Source organism: Trichoderma evansii (genome assembly GCF_050947405.1).
Source record: "Trichoderma evansii strain SZMC 28006 chromosome Unknown GGI43scaffold_5, whole genome shotgun sequence".
Classification (NCBI taxonomy): Eukaryota; Fungi; Ascomycota; class Sordariomycetes; order Hypocreales; family Hypocreaceae; genus Trichoderma; species Trichoderma evansii.
Window position 1 is genome coordinate 1,016,068 of NW_028145201.1, and position 20,588 is coordinate 1,036,655.

Sequence of the window (20,588 nt, forward strand, 5' to 3'; positions counted from 1 at the left end):
TGGTTAATGGGGATTTGACAGCCTGGTCGATGCATGGCTACATGCAGATTGTCTTTACTTAGTCCGTGGTGCGCCTTGTTAATACAAGTCAAGGTCATATGCAGCATTTCAAAAGAAGAGATTGTGTAATAGTGCATGTCTTTGGCATGCACATACAGAAAGGCGCAGTCTATAACATCCAGAGTCTCGCTCAGATATGCCTGACATGGCAACTCCTGATGTCCCTCCTTTTAGTAGACGCTGTAATAAATCATTATTCTCGGCTCCTCTCTCGATCATCTCCTGTTTAGGCTTCTCCTTGCACTGCTCCGCCCTCGGAATCTTTCGGATAGCATCCAGACTCGTGATTCCATCCAGCGGGACTGCCTCAATCTGGGACGTCCTGACAATAACACTCCAAGACTCTGAAACAGCCCGAAGCAAAACACCCGGCCGTGCTTCCGCCGTGCGTCTGCAGATGCAAAATGTCATGCAAGTGTCAAGTCGATGCAGATTCGCAAAACTGGCGCTACTGAGGCTGGCGCCGCATCGACCTGCATGAGGCGCCCACGGAGTCGCCCAAAGAGGCCAAGCCTCGCTGCAAGCCAGAAACCCACCGTGGGCGTCGTCCCCAGGAAGAGGAGCCAGGGTCCGCCGGTCCGGATGTCGCTAATATGAAGGAACCCTCCGAGCGAATCCTACCAATAAGCGCTGTAATCGTGCTAAGATACGCAGCAGCAGTAGTAAGACGTAGTGAGATACAGTGATACGGCATGGCAATACGGCATGTAACAGTGACTGGTCAGCAATGTACACGCAGAAATCGCCGTCAAGTACCGGGATATGTGCTGTTGTCCATGCAATATTGATGTAAACCAGACCGTGCCATTGTCAAACTCTCTCTCCCGGCCATCTTGGATTTGTGCCTAGCAACTGAGATCCCGGGGCAGCACGAGGGTGGCAATGGCGCGCCGCTAAACACTCCTGACGGCATCCATGCGGCTTCCAGGCTTCTAGACGCTGGCAGAGGCCGCTGCTTGACACTGTGGCTAATAGATGTGCCGCCAGTTGCTTGATTTGAGACTCCATGCCTGGTTATCGCCATCTGACTTTTTGCATAACAAGCACACGCCCTCGTATTCCCTGCCCTATCTCTCACAATGTAACTAGACTAGCCAGCATTGACGATACTAATGACTGGATACAGCCTGCTCACTGCATTCACTCCATTCCACCCTAGTTTTCTGCAGTGACAGCCTCTTCTTTCCGATGATTGCCGTTACACCAACCGTCTATCCATCCATCCCTTCTCGCCTAATTCACAGGCGCCTTTTCGCTTCCCCACCGGCATGCTTTGGCGCCTGTCAAGGCTACGACCGGCTATCCCTCCCAGACACTGTGCCGGGTGCTCCATTCCTACTCCTCTTCCTCGCCAACAGCTTCTCCGTACTGTAGAAGGATGAAGAACCATGGCCACTGTAAGGCTCCGTTTTCGCTTGCTCCGCAAAGGAGCGCGCGGCGCCCGCTGCCGCCATGCAGTAGCTTCATGTTGCTCTTGTCGTTGGTGGACGCTGGGCTTGATTCGAGTCGCTCCCCATACAATGCAGAGCATATCGCGAGCCGATGTACTCCGTACAAGGCGTCATGTACCTCACGCTAGATGCAAATCAGATGTAAGATGGTACTTTCGTAATCTTCTAATTACCTACTGGGTAGTTTTTTCGGGGCTTAGTTTGGAATTCAGTTGCTCCGATATTAAATAAAAAAAATAAATTGACTCAGCCGGGCGACTATTTTTTTGGCCCCGCGACCAAATCCCCTCCCCCACCACCAGACCTTCCGGACACCTGCCCCGCGGCATCATATATTGAAGCCATCGCCATTCTTTCAAACAAAAACCTCTTCTAGTCTCTCAAACCACTCAATTGGACTCTTCGATACCCTATCAACTCTCTTCTTGTTTGTGCATACCCATACCTATCCTCCTTGACTATCCATCTCCTTTGCTAACCATCAACCTCGCTTGCCTCGCTTAGTCTCATCTCTAGATACCCCTCCATCTCCAACTTTCACAATGACCAACGACGCTTCTACCAACGGCTCTGCTGCCGCTGCAGCTCCCTCCAGCTTCGCCCTCAAGGCCGGCCTTGCCCAGATGCTCAAGGGTGGTGTCATCATGGATGTCACCAACGCCGAGCAGGCCCGCATCGCCGAAGAAGCTGGTGCCTGTGCCGTCATGGCCCTCGAGCGAGTCCCCGCCGACATTCGCAAGGACGGCGGTGTTGCCCGCATGTCTGACCCGGCCATGATCAAGGAGATCCAGGAGGCCGTCACCATCCCCGTCATGGCCAAGGCCCGTATTGGCCACTTCGTCGAGTGCCAGATCCTCGAGTCTCTGGGCGTTGACTACATTGACGAGTCCGAGGTCCTGACACCCGCTGACGACGAGAGCCACGTCGAGAAGAGCCCCTTCAGCGTTCCTTTCGTCTGCGGCTGCCGAAACCTCGGTGAGGCTCTGCGCCGTATTGCTGAGGGTGCTGCCATGATCCGAACCAAGGGCGAGGCCGGCACTGGTGACGTCGTCGAGGCTGTCCGCCACATGAAGACTGTCAACCGCGACATTGCCCAGGCCAAGGCTGCTCTTGCTGAGGGCGGCATTGTCCGTATCCGTGAGCTTGCCCGCAAGCTCGAGGTTGACGCTGAGCTGCTCCGCCAGACTGCTGAGCTGGGCCGCCTGCCCGTCGTTAACTTCGCTGCTGGTGGTGTTGCCACCCCCGCCGATGCTGCTCTCATGATGCAGCTCGGCTGCGACGGTGTCTTCGTCGGCAGCGGCATCTTCAAGTCTGGCGACCCTGCCAAGCGTGCCAAGGCCATCGTCCGTGCCGTCACCCACTTCCGTGACGCCAAGGTCCTCGCCGAGTGCAGCTCTGGTCTCGGTGAGGCCATGGTCGGCATCAACTGCGACACCATGAAGCCCGAGGAGAAGCTTGCCAGCCGTGGCTGGTAAGCACATTGTACGATTTACAGGAAAGATTATGATAAGCGGAGGGAAAAATGGGTATATACAAAAGAAAAGAAAAGAGGAGGATTCATGAAAGGACTTGAATGAATGTATTTTACTGCCATATTGGCTTTTGGCGTTGGATATTTTATCGCATTGGGAGGCACATAGCATGCTGAACATGAAAAAACCTGTGCAACTTATTGAGATTAGCACCAAATCTACATTTACCATTTATTTTTTTTACATCTCTACATTCTTTTGTGATTTTATTCCACAGTTTCTCAACTTCAGGACGAATTACTGCCATGGGTCAGGGTTAGGTTGCTCAGTCGAAGTCGAAGAAAAGTGAGGAATGAGCGTGCAACAAAGTGAGGCAAAACTGTGATATCTCTGCCACTGCTAATTTGCATGTGACAGCCGTTGGTCCGTTGGTGTTTTTCTCCCAAGAAAAAATCACCCCTATCTGAGAAAAACAGGGGAGATGGAAAAATAAAACGACGTTACCGGCAGGTTCACATTGCCGCGTCCTGACCACGAGGCCGACAGCTGTGAATTTGTTTACCTTTTACCGTTACACACCATGCGAGTAGTCATGTTCTTCATCCTTCTGATCATCAAGCTCGGATTTCCTACCCTCTACAAAGCATACGAATTTGTCAAATCACTGTTTCGACCGTTTCGTGGTGACAGCCATCGCACCAGGTAAGACACTCTGCCCTTGATATCCAACAAGATTCCTCATTTCTTTTCCCTACCTACTTTTCCCGCTTCGAGTGAGCCCAAAATGCCTCTTTCTCGTGATGTTTCCTCATTTTCCTGCCAATGGCATCGGGTGAGATGCACATCCCAGCTCAACAACTAGATCTCTCCTCCCCCTTTCCTTTTTCTTTCGATATTTCAACATCGTCCACTTTCTCTTTACTGCTTCTTGCTAATATTGGTTGTATTGATAGCAAAGGAAAGAACACTGTTCACTTTGCTGAGCCCATCAGCCACGTTCGCATCGTTTACCAATCTTTCTCAAGATTCTTCTAAAGCTCAAAGCCGCTATCGCAGCGCCACATCGTTCAAGAATCGGAATCTTCAGTTTCCACCCTACCATCTACTCTTCGTCACTTTACATTATTCTGCCTCGCAGCATCTCAAAGAGTTCTTTGCCTCCTGCTAAGCACAAAGATTCTCTCACAAGACACCTCAAAAGCAATACAGCAAGCTATGTCTGCAACCATGATGAATAATGGAACCGACAACTTCGAGGGCGGTGTCCCTGCGGGCTGGGTACGGGAGTTTTGGGTCTATGTGTTTCTCATCTGGTTCTCGGTCAACATGATTATCATAATCTGCTTGTGGCCGTTCAGAGACTGGACGGAGCTCCTCTAGCCCACTTGCGCTGCTATTTTGCGTTGATCTTTGATCTCTTTTTACGAATACCCATTTGCTTATTATCTGCTGGAAACATCGGGATTCTGGAATCATATCTGCCTGTTGGGATTTATCGAATCACTCTTCTATATATCTCTGGATTATTTGGAGTAGTAGTAGCTATCTCCCTGAATTGAACAGGCCTTATCATATTGCCTCCTTCTCTTCATGATGCGATTTGAACTATCTGTAGCCTTTTCTCGCTTTAGGTAGCTGAACCATTCTAGTTAAATCTCTTTTTGACATGGAGTTTATTCAACTTCTGGTATCCCCTGCGACCCAACCGTTCGTCGGACATTGCGCACTTCATCTATGGTGTTTCCTAGATTGTTTGATGTATTTCCATTATCTTCAAATTCCGCGCGTATAATGCCATTCCCTCTTTAGTTTTATTGTTTTGTAGAGCCTTTCAGGCATTCGCCAATCCATTCGCTGATCTTCTCTCCAGTTCTAATACCTCTTTGTCTATTAACAGAAGAGCATAGGCCTTCATTTTTTCTTTCCATCCCCTCTTGGATCATTATCTGAATCCCTCGCTTAGAATTCCGCATTTCGATCAGCCCTGCCCAAATCAGTGTCAGTAATCAAGCTATCCAGCAATGAGAACTTTCTTTTTGGCATGTCAACATGCTTTTGCCATTCGCTCCAGAAATCTCACCTCTGCATCCGCAAGTACTCCACCCCAGCACTGCTCTTCTATGGGGGCGGTGATGATACTCCAGCAACTATATTTGGCTGCGCCTTGATATCGTTTTCTTTCTCTATCCTGCCGTCATGACTTCTTGAGTATTTACTTCTTCTTTTTTGTCGTAGGTCTCTCGTAGGCAAATGCAAGCTATTCCCAGTATCTATCAACTATCCACACCGACATCACACCAACTATCGTTGCTTTTATCGGTTCTCCAGACACATACCGAGAGGATTGTTTGGCTTTCGATCTTGTCTAGCTAGCAAAATAGAGGAGTAGGTCACAAATTCATCTGGACCAAAGCGAAGAAAGAATCTACCATGTTGTCAGAATATGCAAATTGTAGTCTTTACCTCCACACGGTATTTGGCTGAAATCTCGAAAAAGATCAACAAAAATGCTCTTTACCTCATCGTTCTAGCCCGACAGATAAAATTCTAGCAGTGGTTCTAGAACAAAAACATCACAAAATGATAAACAGTATTAGAATAAAATTGTCTTGAAATTCCTCGCTGCCATTTCTATTCTATGTTTACTCAGCTACATGAATTTGAATCTGACCTAGTCCAGTGCAGTAGTCAGCAATCAGATCCAAAATTGAGACCGAGAAAACGTCTCAGAGAAAATTTGTGGTCAGAAGAAACCCTTGTATCGCAGTCATAGAGTTTCCTCTATCACTTGAAATGCAGACCTAAAAGGTCGTCGCATGTTGTTCATCATCATCCCACAGGTCGAAAGAGAGAGAAAAGAGAAACTCACCAAGGCAGAATCAGGAAATTCCAACAAAATTAGTCTGCAGAAATGGTCAGTTCCTAGAACTGAAACTTGATCCCTTGAAGATGAGAGAAAAAAAATGTGGTCAGAAGGACCATGGGAGAGGATCCACAAGAGAGTTTCCCCTCCTGCTTCAAGCGCTCAATCATCGTTCTGGTTTATAATCATCCCACATAGCAAAAAGAAAGCTGTGAAACTTACCAACAGAAATATAGTGAAGAGATCCCAGTAGAATCAGTCTGACGAGGTGGTTAGCATCTGGAACCGATAACTGAATCCATGAAGATGAGAAAGAATATATGGTCAGAAGAGCCATGGGAGAGGATCCAAAAGAGAGTTTCCCCTCCTGCTTCAAACGCTCAATCATCGCTCTGGATTTATAATCATCCCACAAAACAAGAAGGAAAATGGAAATAAACTTACCGCATGGCATAAAATAAACAGATGCCAGCACTAGCTTAGAGGAGTATCAGTAATCAGAACTGAAATTGTTTCCTCAAAATAAGAAGAAGAAGTATGCAGTCAGAAGAACCCTGATATCGCACCCACCAAAGGCAAAAGAGCTTCCTCTTTTGCCTCGAAAGCGCACTCATGAGACCATTGTGTTTTCATTTGTCATCATCCTACAGAACGGGAAAGGAAATGGAACGAAACTTACTGTACCTCATAAAATACAAAGATCTAAACTAGACTCGTCTGGAGAGAAGTGTCAGTAACCAAAACTGAAAATGATCCCTCAATAATACGAAAGGGATAAATGTAGTCAGAAGGAAAAAAGTTTCCTTTTAGCCTCGAACGCGTGATCATAGAGCCATCGTGTTCTTGTTGTAATCATCCTGCAGCGCGCTCGCGAGAAAGAACTAGAAATAGAAGACACTTACCATGGACAGCTGAGTAACTTGGGATAACAGAGGCCCTAGGAAGAAGAAACAGTCAGCGCCTGCAACGTAACTGAAACCATGCGATCATGAAGAACAACTCCAGTCAGAAGAACCCTAATACCGCACCCACCAGAAGCAAAAAGGTTTCCCTTCTTGCCTCAAACGCGCACTCACGAGGTCATCGTGTTCTTGTTTGTAATCATCCTACCATACGAGAGAGAGAAAACTGAGGTGACTTACCGAAGATTGTTGAGGCAGATCACAAAGTCTCTAGTGAGAAGATATCGTCAGCATCTGTATCATAATTGAAGCCATAACGATCATGATGGGAAAATATATATGTGGTCAGAAGAACCTTAGTGCTGCGCCTATTAGAAGCAAGAAGGTTTCCCTTTTGCCTCAAACGCGCACCAACGTTCTTTGTTCTAATCATCCTACAACGCAAGAAAAGAAATAAAATGCAGACAAACTTACCAGTGACTACTGAGCAGGATTTTAAAGTCCTAGGAGGAAATAGTCAGTGGCCGCAATGTTATTGAAGTCAAAACATCATGGAGAGAGAAAAATGCGGTCAGAAGAACCCTGTGTCGCACCCACTAGAGGAAAGCAAAGAAATAAATTCTTCTCTCGCCCCAAAAGCGCACTCATAAAGCCATAGTGCTTTTGTTTTTCATCATTCCACAGCGCAGAAGAAGAAAGTCGAGGCTACTTACCGGAGATTGCTAAGAAGGGTCGAAGAAGCGCTAGTAGAAGGGAAGAGTCAGCATCCACAACGAAATTGTAGCCACAACGATGATGAAGGAAACAATTTGCAGTCAGAAGAACCCTGATTTCGCACCCACTGGAGTCAAGAAAAGAAAGTCTTCTCTTGACTCAAACGCGCACGCATATTGCCGTTGTGTTCTTTTTTGTCATCATCCCAAGACAAGAATGAAGAGAAGGAAGGAAAAGAAATTACTCACTAAGGGCCACTGCCGAAGGTCATGAATCCCTAGCAGAAAGAAATAGTCAGTAGCTGCAGCTGAAATTTGAAGACAAAATAATTGTGAAGGGAGAGCATGGTCAGAAGAACCCTAATATCGCACCCATAGAGGTAAAAGAGTTTCCTCTCTTGCCAGAGCAGACCCATGAGGTCGTCGTATGTTGTTTATCATCATCCCAGCATACTGGAAAGAAAGAAAGAAAAGAAAGAAGTGCAACTTACCAGAGGTGCCAGAAGAAAAACAAAAGCAAGTCGCTAGATGTTTTGGCAGTGGTCAGCGATGTCAACGCAGATGAAGAAGATGGAGAAGTAGACTTTGGGCGCTCAGATGAATTGAAATCAGCAAGGTCTTGCTGGGCTCTCCTAGAAGTGCTCCGGCTGACTTGATCAGAACCCGAAGTCATCACTACGCATTCGACCAACAGCAGAGAAGTGAAGTCAAATTGAATGATGATCCACTACTACAAGGAAGCCGTGGGGGGTGGAGGGAATAAAGAAGAAGCAAAAGAAGAAGACATACTTGCCAGAAAGCAAAAGATCAGTCGAAAAAAAAACTGAGGTCCGTCACTGCTTTACAAGAGGAAGCCCACACGAAAAAAAAAAAAAAAAAAAACAAGAGAAGGAAATGGAAAATGGAAATGGAAAATGGAAAATGGAAAAAGATCATCAGACACAAGATTTTAAGCGCATCAGCTACTAGTAGCCTACATCAAGAACCCTGTTTTGTCATCATTTGAGAGCCAACCGAACCAGAAAACTACAAGGAAAAGAAGAACAATTAGCAGAATCATGAACTGAAGAGAGAAAAAAGAAGAATAGAAGAAAAGAAAAAAGAAAAGAAAGAATGAAGAAAAGAGAAAAAGAAGAAAAAGAGATAAAATGAGAGAAGAAGAAAATGAAAAGAAAGATTATCCAAAATGAAAATCCAAAACCAAAAGAAAAAGAAAAGAAAAAGAAAGTTATGGGATCATAGTAGAGATATCAATCATTTGAAGCAAGCCAGTGCCGTGACACGTCTTGCAACTTTGAAGAACCCTTTTTGTAATCATTTCCCGAGCCCCCGGAGGTCCCCACGATGTTAGCAAAACTTGAGAGTTCTGTCCATGGGACTTACCTGAATCCGGGATGAGGAGGAAAGAGGAAAAGAAAAAGGAGAAGGGAAGTGGGAGGGAGGGAGGTCTATATAGCTGTAGAAATCAAGGTGGTGGAGCCCCCTGATCTGCTGGCAGCTGGTGACTGAACAGAAAATAAAACAACTCGCTCTCCTGACCGGCCTATAAGAATTCAGAATCACAGTTGTCACGGTGAAAGTGAGCAAGTTTACGCGTAACTGATCTGGCCAGACCGCTTCGTGATCACAACAAAGACATCACGGTGCTTCAAATCATCTGAAGTTTATGCAGAAGTGAGAGTCGTGATCCATTCCTCGATTTACAATTGGCAGGCCTTCGAGGAGAAGAGGGGCCATCGTCAGATATCTCTCCGGTGATTGAAATTGTGAATACAAAAGTCTCCGTGCGGTCATGAGATTCTGACGCCCCCCACGAAGAGAATTATTATCACAGTGATTCATGATATTATTGTAGATGTGTGTAGTAGTATCGTATCTATATGCCATTGGGGTGGGTGGGTGGCACAGCCAAAGTTGAATTGGCAGCTGTATAGATATTGTAGGGGATACCCTCCATTGTACTCGTGGAGTAGAGTGCTAGTCTCTCTATAGCTATCCCCTGAAGCGTAGATATTGATGCTGCTGGGAATGTAGCGTGCAGATGAAGCTATCGCCAGTTTTAGATGCCTTAATCGCGTTCCAGATCACATATTCCTTCGCGATTTATCGAAAAAAGAAACTCCATAGACTCTAGACAAATTCTTTTAGGTGCCACTTTCTTTACCCCTTTTATCTGGTGATACTACGTTAGACCTTGATTTCATTGGAAACTACGCATTTATTCCCAGGGTTCTTACCGCCCTAGCTACTGGCTTTGTCCCGGGTATTTGATAGATATTTACAATTTTGAGGAACAAGTATTTTGTTTGCATTGTCGTCAAAACAAGTGCTGTATCCGACAACGGTCAATTTGGAAACGTTGGGGATGATGGACACGTTCCCACAAAAATGATCACGAAATCGATGCCAAGCCAGATTCGTATTCCGTGGGGAAACTTAAAATGCAACCTAAAACAGACTACTATAGACAGCTTGCTGTTTCGCTTCAACCGTGGCACTACATTTCCCAGATTTCGAGAATGTAGTCTACAGAAATGCCGGGAAATTTTGATACTAAGATTTGGGAGAATCATGTTGAGAACAAGCAGTGGCCGGTATGCAATTTAGAGATCGAAATGTCGGCATTACCCTAGACATGAAGTAACAAATTGATGTGCGCGGCTATGAAAGCACAATCTTGGAGGGGAACACAGAAGAAAACGAGATAAAATCAAAGTACAAAATGTTTTCATTAATGTGTAGCGGTATCTGGTAGCTAAAGGGGGCAAGAAATCTGGAAATTTTATCGGATGGGTGCCCTTGATTATGCCGCCGCCACTCTAGGTGAATACTCCATTCTCCTGCTTGGATTACTGCACCACTGGTTTGTCTCTTCAAAGGTAACGGATGCCTTGTACTACCGTGAACTCTCCCTTCTCTGTCTAGCAATAAATCCACCTAGGAGCGATTATTATTACTGTCCCCTTGGTTCTGGTCCAGACTCAAATGCTGGCCGTTAGAATCAAAGCATTCTGAAAGCTGGGCTTGTCCCACAGAAAAACACACTAATGAAAGCTTTTCCAGGTGAGAATCGCATGCCGTTCGATATTTGCCTATCTAATCACAGTGGCCATGGCGGCAATCGAATTACTCTTGCATGATGTGGACGCCGTTGGCGACGGGAAAGTCTTCAGGGCATGTTGCAGCTCTCCCATAATCTGCAATTCTAGAAAAAACTAATGGATTTACTAATCTAGTGGCTGGAAAGCGCAAATTGTTCAGAGATGTCGTGTCCACCATTACTGTAAGGGTGTGGATAAGCCAATGTCACACAAGAGAGCGTGACCGCAGACATGGTCCATGTGCTGGCTGATGGTGAGTCAGTCCTCCATCTCCTTTACAACCACACTGTCGTAAACACACCTATGGTAATGCCAGAATCAACACCAGCAAAAGGTACTTTTCCCCTTTGCTACAAAGACTTGTGAGTCGACTGTGCAAGCTGCCAGGCCATGTTCTGTGGTGGCCTCGTCGATCCCATTTTAATTGCAAGCTATGCTTCGGGCATAAAATCACAGCACTTCCGGTGATTTGAGAGTGAAAAAGTTGAGCTGGTGCTGCTTCCATTCATGGTCATTTATCGAAGAATCACTAAACAGATATTGGGAAATACATTGTAAGTATACCACAGAGAGTTGATACTCTTCTTCTTTGGTCTTTATATCTAACATTCTCATTCTTTTTCTATTGTTTTTGGTCTTTATATCTAACATTCTCATTCTTTTTCTATTGTTAGAAAGATTTCCACGAAAAGACGACATTGCCATTATTCGCTCATAACAACTGCACAAAAGATTATAACACCGACTTCTATCCCTACCACCGAGACAAGTTCCTCAAAAGCCTATATCGATATTCCCCGTTCGCGCTACGAACCATATTCGGAAAATACCACACGTCGAAAATATTTCACAGCGGGGGGGGGGGGGGGGGGGGAAAGATCATTAGCAGCGGGCTGGATAGTAAGGGTTGGTCAATTCCGTCTCTTCAGACTCAGTGCCACTCTGCTGGAATTACCTGCACGAGCCTTTGGCTTTGGAGGATTCCTCTCCAAGGCTTTCGCTCCTAATACTGACAGTCCGCTACAAAATTAACCAATCCTTCACAACGACCCACGCGAGCCACTGCTGTTGAAGCAGCCAGTGAACGAACCCGAACCTCCAGATACTTCAGTTTATAATTCAACATTCAATTAGTCGCAAAAGTCTTCGTTGAATAAAGGATATGATCTTAAGAAGTGCTACAGCATATACTATTGCTGTCGAGTTACTGGCCACGAGCAATCAGCTTGCTGAAATCGCGCGCCTTACGACAGCGTCTCAATTGTACCGCAAAGAGATTCTACCAAGTACTGCGTCACAGAAGCTACCTACGAAAGCCATTCCTGCCAACGAGATCCATATGGTAAAACGTGAAGATACAAAAAGACATTTGAATATATATGCAGACATATCGACAGAGGGGTGGCCTAACCACAACGCAAGGGAAAGCTTACTGTCTGCTCCAGCAATCCATCTTTGCAAGTTCACACAAACTATCTGATGTATTCTACAAAAATACCGCTAACTTCTCTTCGACCTTGATAGTTCTGGCTTGACTCACCTCAATCCATCCCCGAATTAAGAGTTCACGCTCGCCTTTCAAGCCACACACAAAAATTTTAAATTTCTATATCCAATTGATCAAAAATATACATCTTTTATCGCTACCCACAACCTATATATTCCTCCTTCCCAAACGATCAGTAATCACAGCTACAAATCTGCGATACCTCCGCTTCAATTCCTCACAGCATTAGGAGGCCACCAAATCATCGGCGGAAACGTCAACTCCTCAGCCCCTTCTCCACTAAACACCTCCCACCCCAAACTCTTATACGTCTTCATCCCTTCCTCGCTCGCCTCCAAGTACGCCGGAATCCCCAACTCCGCGCACCTATCCATCCCCCACTTGACACACGCTGAAGCCGCTCCTCGCCGCCTGTATGCGGGATCGACACACATCCAACCCAGCAGCGCATAAGGCTGTCCCTTCATAACTTTCCTCCGCATATCAACCTCTGGCTGGATAAGCTCGAGGCATTGCTGCCTCTTCTCCTCGTCCTTGATCCATTCCATGCGCAGAATGTGGTTCTCTTGATTGTACTCCTCCTCGCTCCTGACTCTGTCCCAAACCATCCACTCCGCATATCCAATAATGATCTCTTTCCCCGTGGCAGGATCGGTATGTACGCATTTGACACCCGGCCACACGGAGGGATACTTTGCAGCGTGCTCCCTAAAGCCGGCCAGGTGTTGTTCTGCCATAATTTTTTGGTTTTCTGGTGTATTGGGTCCTCCCATAATTTTCATCACGGGAAATGGACCAAATGCTTCAAGAATGAGTTCCATGCATCGTGGCAAGTCCTCATCCCGGGCATTTTCGACGCGGATGTTGAAAGGCGTGGATGACATGGCGAGATATCTTGGGAGTCAATTGGCTGTGGAATTTTGCCCTTCAATCTTTGCAATTGAGTAATTTGAATAACTACGTGGCTAACCCGCTCGCTCCTGAGGTATATATAGGTATCTACATACCTGCTACTCAACCTATATGCAGCAATACCTATATGTAGTAATACCTATATGTAGTAAAAGGCACTTTTGATCAACCAAAGTAAAGTGGAAATCTCATGACTCTTCGCCGAAAAGCGCCAACACAAGTTCTAGCGGTATTACCCCGCGACTAGGTCCCATGACAACTAGCGCCGCTCAATTCAAGAGTTTTGGCTGGCCAGAGGGATAATCGACACGCCCTTTACTAGTGATTACATGCGAAAAGGATTTTTATCAGAGCGGATAATATAAAGCAAAGGACGAAGAGTGCCATTAGTAGCTATGCTATAGACAAAAGAATTTCACGAGCACAAATTAAGTCCCCATCTAAATGCTCCCATGTATTCTTCTCTAGATGCTGTAGATATATATCTGCTATACGCGGTGCCCCAGCGAAAATATGCAAGTCCCCTTGCCATCCGCAAAATATTGCCAGTTTGCAAGATACACGCACTCACAGCAGTTACTCCACATACATGTTTTTGGGACATAGTTTAGATGCCATGTACTACCAGCTAGCTTAAAAGAAAGCATATCTTTTAGTTGCGTAGCGAGTGGAATGTCAAAATATCAAGTAAAGACAGAAGAGTAGTCAAAACACTCGAGGATTAAAGAGAGAGCGTCTACCGCTGCTACCAGATCCAACAGAGAGAGTGGGCGTGAGAGAGAGCAAGGAATAACTTTTAGTAACAAAGAAAGAGAAATAAGATATAAAAAAGGGGGGTTGTATAAAGGAAATGACAGGAAAACTTGGTTATACAGGAGAAAATTTTAATGACTGGCGCAAATTCTAGGCTCAAGAGTTGCTGTTGTCGCTATGCGCAAAGTCTGGCTTTTAATGGATAAAAAGGAAATGATAGGAAATAAGGAAAACAAAAAAGGAAAAGAAATAATAAGACAAGGAAAGTAGAAAGGAGAATGAAATGAAAAGAAGACGAACAAGACAAAGAATGGGACAAAGGAAAATACAGGAAATTAAAAAGCCTAAACATAGGAAATTATTGCACACATCACAAAAGCGAGAGGCACAAGAGAGTAAGAGGCAATCACACGCAAACAAAGCACGGCATCAATTTTGTAAGGGGAATCATAAAATCAAGCACGTAATCAAATTTGACTGGTGACAGTTCCCCAGAGAACTGAAATCTCCAACGCCGGTCGTGATTTGAGACTCAAGAAAATGGGGGGTGCATAGTGTCGTGTCAAAGCGCAAAGCAATGGTAATTTCAACGTGAGAAAAAATGACAAAAGACGACGTGCCCGAACGACGCAAATCAGTCCAACGCCCCAATGTTGCCCCAGGTCAGCCCATCAATTTGGCTGTGAAGAATAGGAAAAGAGAGCATCAAATGAGAGTCGACAAAACCTTGTCCAATTCCCCAAGACAGGTCTGAATAAAAGACTTAAAGCTGTCTCTTAGTAATGTCCAGCAGCTTCTTCAAACTTTACTGCAAAAAAATTCAGGCAGTCAGCTTTTCTGTTGGCTTTACACATCAAGGATGGAAGAAGGAATTAGGAAAGGAGAAATAGCATATCATCTTATGCTTTAATGTTGCGTACCTGAGGGGGGACAGCGGGACCTGGAGGCCCTGAAGGACCCTGGGGGCCTGGAGCAGGACCACCGAAGTGGTGAGGGCCGCCATATGGGCTGGGACCAGGGCCGCCGTGAGCAGGGCCAGGCATGCCCATGTAGTGAGGCGGAGGAGGAGCAGGGCGGTAGGGAGTGCCAACTCCAGAGTTGTTCTGAGATCGGCCCCAGCTGAGACGAACGCGAGAGTTACCAATGGGGTAGCCCTGCATCTGGTTGATGGCCATCTCGGCGGCGTGGCGGTGGACGAACTGGACGAAGCCGCAGCCCTTGCCAGGAGGAATCTTGACGTAGGTGATCTCACCAAATCCCTGGAAGAAAGATCGCAGCTCGTCCTCGGTAACGTATCCTGAAAGGCCACCGACGAAAACAGTGGTGTTGTTGGGATCGGTGAACTGGTTCATCTGAGTGGCCGGGTTGAAGTTGCCACCACCGCCGCCGTAGGGGAAAGCTTGCACTCCACCCCACATCTGCTGCTGCTGGGGCATACCGCCGCCCATCATAGGACCTCCCTGGTGTCCGTGACCGAAGCCGTGATTTCCGCTGTGAGGAAAAATCGTCATATTAGCTAAATTTCCTCGTTGCAAATAACCGTGTGGTAGCAAGTAGGTGTGTAGGCGAGTGTAAGTGAATAGCCAGGGTTGGCAAAAAATCAAGGGAGCCACTCCAGTTAAAGTGTAGCAGAGTGCGTGCGCAAGTGCAAAGGTAAAAGAAGAGGGTCAATGGTAAGGGTGGGACGTACCGATTCTTGGGAGTGGCAGTCGAAATCCTCATAGGACGGTTACCGCAGTAGACTCCCTGCATCTCAACGAGCGCGCGCTGCTGGTCATTCTCATCAGAGAAGCGGACGAATCCGTAGCCACGGCTCTGGCCAGACATGGCATCGGTCATAATCTTGGCGGACTTGCACGAAGGGAAGCGAGCCTGGAAGAGCGAAACCAGGACATACTCGTTGACCTCGGGGCCAAGATCGCCGACAAAGATGCTGTACTCGGGGCCGCGGTCGTCGCTATCGTTGGTAGACATTAGAAGCCGAATATTAAATAGAAGTAAGAGCGAAGGTAAGGAAAAGGTAAGGGTGCTGAAGCAGAGAGAGAATGAATGAACGAAGAGGAAAGTAGAGCGCAAATAGCAAGCAATAGATTGATCAAGGGCAGGGCAAGGCAGTGGAAAAAAACGAAGATGAAGCTGCGCTGGAGAAGTGGTGAAGAAAGTAAATCCGAGGCGCCAGCGTTACTGCCGTAAATCTGTGGTAAGTACCGGCCAGGCTCAGGCACACGAGAAACCGCGCGGGGGAGGTACAAGCACAGGTACCGCCGCAAGGCAGCAAAAAAAGGGTAAAAAAAGGGGACAAGGCTGAACACAGCATGGCTTAATTTCACAAAGGTTACACATACCGTCGATCCACCAGGCCGCCGCCAGAAGCCCAGTTCAGCTTGAACTGGCGGGAGCTGTTAGGCACTGGCGTTCCGTTGAGACCAAGGGCCTTGGTGGCGGAATCGGGAGTCGGGAACTCGACGAAGCAGTAGCCAGCATTACTAGGAGAGAATAAAGTTAGTTGGGACGAGCTTTTATACTGGATACGATGCGTTGAATATGGTGCATAACGGGGCTCTCCACGTAAAGACGCCGCAGTGGCCCCATCGTGGCGTTGTGCAGGGCCAAATTCAAATTCAAAAGCAGGGCAGCAAAACTCACCCAGAGTTCTTGTCGCGGATGACCTTGACGTTGACCGTCTCTCCTGCGGCAGAGAGGAAGACGCCCTTGATGAAGTTTTCGTCCATCCAAGGCTCAAGCTCTCCCATCCTAGTCCATTTGTAAGTCATATGTGACACCTTGCATGCCCCAGGGTTGCACTTCATCTTACCAAAGGGTGGTCTTGGCCTGATCCTGAGTAGGACCAGCGGGAGGGGGGACAGCCATGTCGGTAGCAGGGGGAGTTCCGTTTTGGAAAGCCATTGGACTAGCAGCAGCAATGCCGTTAGATTGCGAACTGGAAAAGGAAGTGTTGAGATCCATACTTGTCTGCAGGGTAATTCATCAGTACACGTCGGTTGCGGAGGAAGCGCTCTATGACAATAGATAAGAAGAGTAGACGCAAACAAAGGCCGATTATTTGTAGCAGCGACTCAAAGAAGGATGAAGGGGGAGAGGGAGGAGAAGAAAAAGCGATCATCGTGAAGTTGAGTCAAGTTAAATGTTGATGTCCGATCCACACATCATCTGGCTGCGTCTTGTGGCTGTAACTCAGTTTTGGGGTCCCCCAAAGCCACGCAGCGCTATCTTCATTTCGTACCAGTGTAGATGAAAAGGGAAGAATTGCTTGTTGCGCCGGGTGTCTCTCACGAGAATCTGAACTGTGCCACTTGGCCTAAGGCAGTGCGTGCCAACGTTAAAAGAGCCCCGTCGACACTGTTCGAACAATAGGCCTTCGTATCTCGCCCAACTCGCCATACTGCCAAACATATAGGTGCTTACGAAAGTATAAGAAGACGCAAAAAAGTTAATACGTACCAATTACGATATGCTTTTAGAAACCAAGTTGTAATCTGTTTCTCAAGTCCAATTATAAATAGGCTATCTTTGCCAAAGAAGATGCTCAAGACTATGACAAAGTTAGTATCAAAACACTAATGGTGTACACGCAATTTTGGCCGCCACGAACCTAAGAAAATTGAAATAGAGATGAAGCGTCCGAATCGAAGATGAGAATCGAGAACGAAGCAATAAAGGGCCAATATCCAGTCACACTAGCTGGACTCCAAAGAAGAAAAAGGTGTAGGAATAAAGATATTCTCAATACGCCGTCACGCCACGTTCAAGATGGCAAGAGGATAAAAGCGATGCTTGAAGCGGATAAGAATCTTCTGTTGTAAGATGGAGTCGTAACGTGATATCGTGGAACCGAACGTTTGTTCTACCGAAAATCCTTAAGGAGTGTGGTAAAACAGTTGGAGCGCTCTCGAAATCAAGAATAACCTAGATGAAAAGTAAATTAGTCTTCTGTGCCGTGGTATACAGCTTTTTATAGTCGTGTGATGTGCAAAATAATAACAAAGCCCTCTTGTCTCGTGTGTTGTGTGTAATATCAAAGAAAACCTCCGAGTCATAAAGGCGACATATCGGTGACACCATTGGTCCAGCGTTTCCCCAATCTCCTAGGGATATCCGCGTAAATGGCCATCCTTTGTTATCCATGTTCTTTCATGGTGGATCATTCCTCATAATGCCAGATTCCATAGCCAAGTGTTTCCAGTGTATCATCAGTAGCAGTGTCCTTATTTTGCAGCCATATCTAGTGAATGATGGCATTGTCGACGTTGCAACTATTCTTATTATGGGCATGTGATATAACAGACGGGTTGTAGAGGTGTCGCTTATGTTGATGAGACTGCCAGAGAGGTTGGCGAAAGTCAATGGTTATCAGAATCCTCTCTGGTAATTCGAAGAATGGCAATATAAAATGACGAAAGTCCATTTTGAGTAAAGCAAACGGCGAATGCGCACTGAGCACATTTCAACAGCTCCACCATCCCAAGCCAGTCGTTGCATATAGTCCAACGCCACCCACCAATGCCGAATATTCATTTATCCGCGATCCAAAATAACTGATGTCCAAAACGTCGGTCATATGCGTTGCAGCCGTCAGGCGCATAGTCGCATCGTCAGCTGCTCGCGCCATGAGCTGCAACTATCCATCCTGCCAGGCATTGCGATACTGAGATTTGGCCGTCAACATCAGCATCGACAAGCCGAATCTCCGTATTCGCCAATTTCTCCCCATGACCAAGCATCTTGTCGCCCCATCTCGTTTGAAATATCAGCTCTCAGCAGCATGCATCTCGATTCATCGTCTGCCGCAATCGCATGGCTATGGGCCCGGCGAAGTGGGGTGAAGCCGGATGGAGATCGTGCATCGTCCCCGCGAAGACGCCCGAAGTGCTTCCGGAGAGAAAATCTGCATGGCATTGAGGCCAACCAGGGCGCTTCTTGAAAGAGTCGGACGATGCGACGGCCAGCAGCGCCAGCGATTCTCACGACCCAGACGTTGTGGCGGTTTGGAGGGCTTCGGGGTCTGTCTTGACGGCGACGGTGACGGCGCAACCGGAAATACGACGCCGCATTTTTTCGCCGCATGTGCGCTGGGGACGGCGCGCACTAAAAAGGCCTGTATCGGTCGATTGCGTCGCTTCAACTGGCTCGTCGCCGGGCGCACAAGTCCCAGGCAGTTGCTTCGGGGTTTGTTCATGTCGAGACTGGCGATTCTGTTGCTGTAGCCGGAGGGGCAGCGTCCAATTCGAAATTTCGATCCATCGTTCCGCGCGCAAACCACACACTATTCGACCTTCCGGGCACGGACAAGAGGGGAAAAATTCACAAGAGGCACCAAAAAAATGCAAGGCTCGCAGGGTGCAGAATCTCAACTTACTTTTAGGCGCCGGCAAAAACAACCGTAACTCTCTCAGCCGATAGTCCGAAACACGCGCAAGGGAAGAACCGTAGCAGCCGTGACGAAAGAAAAAGAGATGAAAGAGGAAGAATGTGTGATGGAAGAAAAGAGTCAGTCGCGGGACGCCGTGCGGCAGAGAGCGGGCGAGCTTTTTTTTTTCTCCCTTGTCCAAGCTTGTACTGGCCCTCTCTTGTTGGACGACTTAGTGGGCACACACTTCTTGCTCACACAGTTCGACTCTGCACAGCCAGGTCCGGCTTGCGCGGGGATTAGTTAGGCGAGGGACAGGGGGGGCGTGTGCCTATTGCTTGTGTGAGACGTTCGATGTGGGCGCTGTCGTTCTGGCCAAAGGCGATCTCTGTGCTCGATCTCAGACCCGTTGGTTGGCCAGGCTGGTATGAAAGGGCGCTGGAACTACCCACAAGATGAAAATTCCACCCACACGAGCGACAAGACGAACGCTGGAGCGCTGGAGCTTTGGAGGGAGAGGGGCTCGGCCACACGAAAGTGACGCTGCAGCTGGAATAAACAACGCTTTGCTATCGCAGCTCTCGCTCTTCCGTTATTGCTGATGACAACAACAAAAGGTTGCCAGGCAATAGACGAGTGGATGATGGACAAAGAAATAAGCAGTGGTAGCGATATATACCAAAAACAGCCAAGTAAAGAGGTGCTTTGCGGCGATATTGACCAAACAGATCCAAGAAATGATCAGATCTAGACAACCGAGTGCGCAAGCAAGGATGATGACGGGACGAAGTACACAATCAATCAATCAACAATCAATCAATCAATTGCTGTGTAATCGCAAAAATGACGGAAAGAGTAAATAACGCTGTGGAAGAAGTAGAAGGAGAAGAGGAAAGGAAGGAAAGAGGAAGGGAGCGACAGCCCTCGAGTATTATTCTTCTTATTCTTATTTCCTATTCTGACTTATTCCTACCTCCTCCTCTGAAGCCCTGCCGCTGTCCTGCTCTGCTCTGTTCTGTTCTCAGCGACTGAGCAAGTTCTAACTACATAAGCCCTCGCCCATTCTTTTCCGCAAAAACCTTGTGGGTGCTGTTTCTGGGCGTGTACGGAAGAAAAACGGCGAGTGGCGCCCATAGTCTTGGTCTGGCTCAGGACGGCGAATAGGCCCAGCCGCTTCAACTGCTCTGGACATTGAAAATTGGGGGCCTAAGTCGAAATGGAGAGGTTTTCAGTCAAGGTGGGCACCACACAAGAAGCGCGGAGCGTTGGTGGCGCATCGCCAAGCTGAGTATAGAACATGAAACCCTGAAGTACCTGCCAGGTATACGTGAAACGCATCGAGTCCTAGTCTCCTTGCTACTCACCTTGTTCCACGCAAATACGAGTATAAGAGACGCAGCTGCTTGCCGATTTTGGCTTTGTCTGGACGATGACTTACCCATGAAGCGGCTAGTGTCTTCTCTTGCTTTTGCTTTGACCACTACGA

General features: G+C 47.1%; 4 protein-coding genes across 4 annotated transcripts; 2 read left to right on the forward strand and 2 right to left on the reverse strand.

Moving 5' to 3' along the window:
- Window positions 1-2,134: 2,134 nt before the first annotated feature.
- GGI43DRAFT_421651 (SOR/SNZ family-domain-containing protein) lies at window positions 2,135-3,355 on the forward strand (the record flags this gene model as incomplete). Its single annotated transcript, XM_083207993.1, has 2 exons — window positions 2,135-2,982; window positions 3,319-3,355. 2 exons carry the CDS (start codon window positions 2,135-2,137, stop codon window positions 3,353-3,355), a joined length of 885 nt encoding a protein of 294 aa, XP_083062732.1.
- GGI43DRAFT_432813 (uncharacterized protein) lies at window positions 3,264-4,363 on the forward strand (the record flags this gene model as incomplete). The annotated part of the gene is made up of 3 exons (XM_083209645.1): window positions 3,264-3,685; window positions 3,937-3,979; window positions 4,040-4,363. The coding sequence occupies exons 1-3, from the start codon at window positions 3,564-3,566 to the stop codon at window positions 4,361-4,363; spliced, it is 489 nt and encodes a 162-aa protein (XP_083062733.1). The 5' UTR covers window positions 3,264-3,563.
- A 7,782-nt stretch (window positions 4,364-12,145) lies between these two features.
- Window positions 12,146-13,278, reverse strand: GGI43DRAFT_399833 (GNAT family N-acetyltransferase). Its single transcript, XM_083205388.1, has one exon. The coding sequence runs from the start codon at window positions 12,951-12,953 to the stop codon at window positions 12,279-12,281; it is 675 nt and encodes a 224-aa protein (XP_083062734.1). The 5' UTR covers window positions 12,954-13,278; the 3' UTR covers window positions 12,146-12,278.
- Window positions 13,279-14,633: 1,355 nt separating this feature from the next.
- Window positions 14,634-16,701, reverse strand: GGI43DRAFT_381879 (RNA-binding protein; the record flags this gene model as incomplete). The annotated part of the gene is made up of 5 exons (XM_083203178.1): window positions 14,634-15,225; window positions 15,425-15,691; window positions 16,080-16,220; window positions 16,381-16,488; window positions 16,550-16,701. The coding sequence occupies 5 exons, from the start codon at window positions 16,699-16,701 to the stop codon at window positions 14,634-14,636; spliced, it is 1,260 nt and encodes a 419-aa protein (XP_083062735.1).
- Window positions 16,702-20,588: the final 3,887 nt, after the last annotated feature.

Excerpts from the sequence above, each read along its gene's own strand:
- GGI43DRAFT_399833 (XM_083205388.1), bottom strand. The coding sequence starts at position 12,953 with ATGTCATCCACGCCTTTCAACATCCGCGTCGAAAATGCCCGGGATGAG.